This window comes from Myotis lucifugus, unplaced genomic scaffold (assembly GCF_000147115.1).
Source record: "Myotis lucifugus unplaced genomic scaffold, Myoluc2.0 scaffold_2, whole genome shotgun sequence".
In the NCBI taxonomy this organism is placed as follows: domain Eukaryota; kingdom Metazoa; phylum Chordata; class Mammalia; order Chiroptera; family Vespertilionidae; genus Myotis; species Myotis lucifugus.
The window spans coordinates 32,779,367-32,786,053 of NW_005871050.1; the positions used below are offsets into that span (position 1 = coordinate 32,779,367).

A 6,687-nucleotide genomic window follows, 5' to 3' on the forward strand; every position below is an offset into this window, starting at 1 on the left:
CCGCCGAGTTCCTGTTGGAAAATGGTGAACCGTTACAGAAGACGGAGGGGGGGCGGGAGGAGGGGGAGAGACGCGGCCCGGGAAGGGGGGATCCAGGAAGGGGGCGGACGAGGCGGGTGGGCGCACCCTCTGGGCCAGCGCTCGGCTGCGGCGCCACCCGCTCCCCCTCGCCGGCCCCTGCAGGTCTTCGGGTCCCAGAGTCGCGGCCGCGCGCTCCAGGCGAGAATCGGGAGGAGGAGCCGCCTGCAGGGATAGGCCCAGGTGGGTGCGGGGTACGGTGGTCGGGGGGCGGGTGCAGTGCCCAGTCAGAGACCTCCCCCAAGTTCTTGTTCCCAGTCCCCAGTCCTCCATTTTGCTGTATGCTGAGCTCTGGGAAGGGAAAAATGGTGGGCTTTGTGGGAGGGAGGGAAAAGGAGCGAGCTGGAGGGTGGGGCTGGAATGGAGGCCCCCTAGAGGGCGCACGAAACTCCTGAGGTGGGGAAAAATGATACTTTAAAAACCTTTGATATCAGGCTCTGAATCCTACTGGTCAGTGCACCAAGCATTCAGTCACTCCTTGCCTTTGTCTTACTTGTGTTCAAAGAAAAACAACCTGGAAAAAAATCTCATCATGGCAGATATCCACCACGAAAACGAGGGAATGGAGCAGCCCATGCAGAATGGAGAGGAAGACCGCCCTTTGGGAGGAGGTGAAGGCCACCAGCCAGCCGGAAATAATAGACGGGGACAGGCCCGCCGACTGGCCCCTAACTTCCGATGGGCCATACCCAATAGGCAGGTCAATGATGGGATGGGCGGAGATGGAGATGATATGGAAATGTTCATGGAGGAGATGAGAGAAATCAGGAGAAAACTTAGGGAGCTGCAATTAAGGAATTGCCTGCGTATCCTTATGGGGGAGCTCTCTAATCACCATGACCATCATGATGAATTTTGCCTTATGCCTTGATTCCTGCCATTTTCTATGAGATTAATACTGTGATTCCCACTGTTGTTTTCTTTTTCCTTGCGTTTTCTGATAGGCCTTTACTGATTTGTTTGCTATGAACCTCATGTAATTTCCATGTGTCGAGTGGGTTCTGTGTTACCAGCTTCTATTTGGAGATTGCCTTGGCACACAGTCTTAAGTTTCTGCCAACAGTAGTTTCACCCATTTGCATGGAAAAATGTAAAGTTAATAAAGCAAATAAAAATCAACCTATACATTTATTGTCTCATTAAACACACACACACACACACATATACATATATGGTGGGGCAAAAGTAGGTTTACAGTTGTGAGTACACCAAACACAGTTTATACTTGTGTTATTAATTCTTGTGTTACTTTCCATATGAACAACTATAAACCTACTTTTGCCCCACCTTTTATATAGAAGTTCTCCCCCCAAAATCTGAAATCAAATTCCTCAGGGTGTTAATCAGGGAACATTTCTCTGTGGTTGGCTAGTCTATGACTTTTTCCCTTTAATTATCTGGAGTTTCAGGAGTAATGAAAACATTTTTTTTCAGTGAGTCTTTGAATGTAGTACAGGAACATAATACTGCTTCAACAAACTTAAAGAATGAACTTTAAATATCTCCCAGTCTTAGCTGAAAGATAAACTTTTTTATTACAGATACATTTTTTTTAGAGTCAGTTTTATGTAAAATGAGGACTAATGCTTGCCTTACAGGCTGCAGAGTGGAATAAATGAGGTGCACAACTGTGTTGAGCTACTTCCTATGCAACTCCCCAGCATTTAACAGAATCCTGCCCCCATCAGGTGTGGGAATGACTAAAGGGAGCTTTCACCCATGCTCAAGTACAGAGGGCCAAAGTATGTGGGTTCCACCTTGCCAGTTCTCTATTTGCAATACTCTTGCTTCCTTGTGCATTGCCTTATCAGTTGAGCATACTTGCCCATCTGCTGACTCCTGTTGCTGATGTGCAAGAGTCGAGTCGTCAAGGTAGCAAAACCTCACTGATTTTTCTGGAGTCCCCGGTGAGCTAAATCCCCCTTTGACCTCTATAGAAGTTCACAAAATGCCTTTATCTTCCCTTTATAATTGCTTATCAAGTGAACACCATTCCCATGGTTCTTGGTCTTAATGTTGGTTCTTAACCAAATAACTTCAGGGTTTATTTTTATTTATTTATTTATTTTTTAAAATATATTTTATTGATTTTTTACAGAGAGGAAGGGAGAGAGATAGAGAGTTAGAAACTATCGATGAGAGAGAACCATCAATCAGCTGCCTCCTGCACATCTCCTACGGGGAATGTGCCCGCAACCAAGGTACATGCCCTTGACCAGAATCGAACCTGGGACCCTTCAGTCCTCAGGCCGACGCTCTATCCACCGAGCCAAACCGGTTTCGGCTATTTATTTTTAAAAAAATATATTTTATTGATTTTTTACACAGAGAAAGGGAAGAGGGATAGTTAGAAACATCGATGAGAGAGAAACAGATCAGCTGCCTCCTGCACACCTCCTACTGGGGATGTGCGCGTAACCAAGGTACATGCTCTTGACTGAAATCGAACCTGGGACCTTTCAGTCTGCAGGCCGATGCTCTATCCACTGAGCCAAACTGGCTAGGGCTACAGTTTATTTTTATGCCCCTCCTCTTCTTCAAAGAACTCAGACATGAAGGCACTGGGGCCTAGCTCAGGAGACACATCTAGATGTCACCATGGTGTGTCCAAGATGCACTACTTCAGGACACCAAAACAAGCAGGCTAGCCCAGCCAGTGTGGCTCAGTGGTTGAGTGTCGACCTATGAACCATTAGGTCATGGTTCCATTCCCAGTCAGGTGAGGGCACATGCCCAGGTTGTGGGCTCAATCCCCAGTGGGGAATGTGCAAGAGGCAGCTGATCAACGATTCTCTCATATCATTGATGTTTCTATATCTCCCTCTCCTTTCCTCTCTGTAATCGATAAAAAATATATTTAAAAACAAACAAAAGCAAAACAAGCAGGTTAAAAGCTTTGTTTTGCCTGTGTTTCTATCCTTTTTGGGGATTTTCTCAAAAGAGCATCTGGACAGGCCTGCCCAACCAGTTTAACAGACTTACCTGAAGACATGGGAATTATATTAGGGAAACACATTTTAAAGCTGAAACACTCCTTTCCCATTTTTATCCCTACCACACCTGAAACAAACTGCTTTGTAAGTTCTGAAAAACAATACTAAGTTTTTAAGCATTATTATTTTTGCTTGAGTGTGTGCCCTTCTCAAGATAGTGATTAAGTCTTAATCATCCTGGAGCTCAGTTACTAGTGCCTGACATAGAAGATATTTAATTATTAATTATTTTGACTGATAATCAACTATAATGGAGTTCAGGACCCAGCTCAGTACTGTTCCTAACTGTCCTTTATAATTAAGTGGCCTAAGGCAAGTAACTACTTACCTGGAAAGTATTACTTTTCATTTTCAAAGGCACTTGGTAAAAAAATTCTCTAACCCCAAATCCGTAATTTTTTTTAAACCTTGTATGTGTCAGTGTTTACATTAACACAGACCATTTACTTGCTTGGTAATCACCTAGGGAAAATGTGAAAAATGGTGAGACTTCCTATTCTCAACCCCCCATGTCACGCCCAATCACCCGATCAGGAATTACTATTTTGACAATTCCTCAGGTGATTTTGATGCATCTGAGTTTTGACAACATAAGCATAGAGAAACACTGACGGTGATTACACCACTTCACAAATATTGTGACTAAATTACCTTATTGGATTCCACAAAGAATATGCTTTTCCAAAATAAAACATTTCTAAGATTGGATTGCATTAAACAGTGTATATATTTAAACCAGTACTGTTTTTTTAAAAATATATTTTATTGACTTTTTTTTACAGAGAGGAAGGGAGAGGGATAGAGAGTTAGAAACATCGAGCAGCTGCCTACATCGAGCAGCTGCCTCCTGCACACTCCCTACTGGGTATGTGCCAGCAACCAAGGTACATGCCCTTGACCGGAATCGAACCTGGGACCCTTGAGTCCACAGGCCAACGCTCTATCCATTGAGCCAAACCAGTTAGGGCTAAACCAGTACTGTTTTTATCTTTCCAAATATCCTATCAATGCATGCAGTTAATATTATTAATCATGAATCTAGTAATAAACTTATAATTATAACATTATTAAATAAGTTAGGCATTATCATTTTTATGCAAGTTTGTGCCCTTTTATAACAATTTTTGTCTTAATCATCCTGGAGCTCAGTTTCTAGCACAGTACCTGATATAGTAGATATTTACTAACATAATAATGCATTTAATTATTCATATTAAAATTTTTAAGTATTGAGTCTTTGAGGGTGTTAATTTTTACACTCCTGTTTTAAAAGTTTCTGTGAGGAACATTTTAAAATGTAACACTTTTTGTAATTATGTAATATGAGGTCATTATTACATATTTGGATTTTCAGAGAATATAAACAATGCCATAATCCAATCATCCAAAGAAAATACTTGTGAACTTTTAATCATCCTACATTTAGTCCAGTTAAGCCAGACTCAGAAACTTTAGAATACTGTGTCTTACAAAGCCCCTGCCAATGAGATACATTTAGCTTATGTTTATTTTATAGTCTATCTTCTGAGCTCATCAAAGCTAATTGGATCACATTTGACCAACTTTCAATTAGCTCCTGTTTTTCAAAACTGAAAACAGTTGTTTTCATTTCAGCAGATCCACCCTCAGTTGGCAAATTTGGGAACATTAAGTGAATAAATTTACTTATAGAACAGGACAATACTATTTATTTTTGAAACTGAAAAGTGCCATGCACAGAAAAATGACTGGATTACATCAATGACATGATCACTGAGCAGGAAGCTTGTAGCAGGAAACTGTTCATCTTGATGGGTGGTGGAACAAATTTTGGACCTGTTTAGATTGAAATATACTTGGGACATTCAGAAGAGTTCCACTAGAGAAGTGGATAAAAATCTGTAGGGCCAGAGAAGACAACAGTCTGGGCTAGAGATGTGGAATTGGGTATCTTCATCACTATGACTAGTGACGACTGCAGAAGTGGATGGGACCAGCCAAGGAGAACATGGACACTGAGAGGACATGCAATTTAGGGAATCAATGTAGCTCAAGCTGTAAGAGTCCAAGGGTTGGAACCTGTCAGTTCTAGTTGGCGCTAAATCTCTACTCTGTCACTATTCCAAGTAAAATAATACTATAGAATAGTTATAGAAGATTCACATTGAATATAAGAACAGAGAAAGGGTGAACCTAAGAGAATGTTGAAAAGCATATTATACAAATTGCATCTATAAGAAAGCTAGTATTGCTTTTCAAGTATCAGACAAGGTAGAATTCAAGGCAATGGGAACTTATATAAAGGGGGCATTTAATAAAGAAAAAAGATCAATATACCAGAATGGTATAATAACCCTTTATTTATATGCACCTAAAGATATAAAGGAAAAATAAAAATCAGAACAAAAGGACAAGTAGAAAATTCCATAATCATAGTCAGAAAGAATAAGTTTTTGGTAACTAATAGTATCATCAGGAAAATAAGTAAGGATATCAAAGATTTTTCTTAATTATTAATACATTTGACCTTGTTCACATATGTAGAACCCAGCAAACAACTATTGAATAACTGGGGAGATATAAGTTAAAAAATTTCTAGAGCTTCCACAGATGGGAAATTATTCAGTTGTCATCAGTCAAATTGCAGAGTCCTCCTTGAACACTGGGGGCATTCATTAGAACCTTCAGAGGAAAATATTTTAGTATTAGTAATAAAATAACCCTAGAGTAAACATGCCTGATAAAGTTTAAAGATAAGCCTCAAAAGAGTTAAATGATCTGCCCGCTAGAATTAAATCTAGCACCCTTTAACAGAAAAATAGATTGTGCCGAGCCAGCTCAGCCAAGGGTTCACAAGCCTGAGGGAGGGCGGAAAAAGATGAAGAAAAGACAAAGAGAATAAGCTGGGTCTAGGTGGATCTTCCTGTGCCTGGCTGAGGCCACAGAGAGAGATCCAGAGGCAAGCTGAGCCTTTATTTTATAGCCAGAGGTAAACAAAGTAGTGGTCACCATAGTTATAATGTTCTTGTGAGTTTCATTTGTTTTGGCAGCACTTGCTGCACCTCCCACAGCCCATTAGCTACCTAGGAAGGATCTAGGGAGCGTCATAAGGTCAAGCCTAATTATGCTAAGAGGGCTGTGCTCTCTAAGCTGGGACTTTTTTGTGGCTTTGCCAACAGGTCAGTCCAAGCTTAACCCTATAGCCGCTCCCTACAATATATAATCCAGATACTCAATTACACAAAATCCACAATGTTCAGTCTCTAATAAAAAAATTACTAGTAATACAAAAATGGTAGAAACGTGACCAATAATCACAAGGGGAAAAAATAGTCAAAAGAAACAGATCCACAGATTACAGCAATGGTGAGATAAGCATTCAAATATTTAAAACAGCTATTGTAATAAAAAAGAACATAAAACTCAACACCAAAACAAACAAACAATCCAATTTTTTTTTAAATGGACAAATGATCTGAATAGACACTTCTCCAAAGAGGACATACAGATGGCCAGTAGAATTAAGAAAAAATGCTCAATGTCACTAATCATCAGAGAGTTGCAAATTAAAACCACAATGAGATATATCACCTCATACCTGTCAGAATGTCTATCATTAATAAATCAACAAACAAGT

The 6,687-nt window shown here is 40.4% G+C and overlaps 1 protein-coding gene across 2 annotated transcripts; it reads left to right on the forward strand.

Moving 5' to 3' along the window:
- Positions 1–115: 115 nt before the first annotated feature.
- On the forward strand, positions 116–1,197 carry BEX3 (brain expressed X-linked 3). Of its 2 annotated transcripts, none has more exons than XM_014459919.2 (2): positions 116–261; positions 584–1,197. In XM_014459919.2, exon 2 carries the CDS (start codon positions 611–613, stop codon positions 947–949), a length of 339 nt encoding a protein of 112 aa, XP_014315405.1. In that variant the 5' UTR covers positions 116–261; positions 584–610; the 3' UTR covers positions 950–1,197. The 2 variants fall into 2 exon arrangements, with proteins under 2 accessions (XP_014315405.1, XP_023614640.1); XM_023758872.1 differs by having other exon boundaries at positions 618–1,197.
- Positions 1,198–6,687: the final 5,490 nt, after the last annotated feature.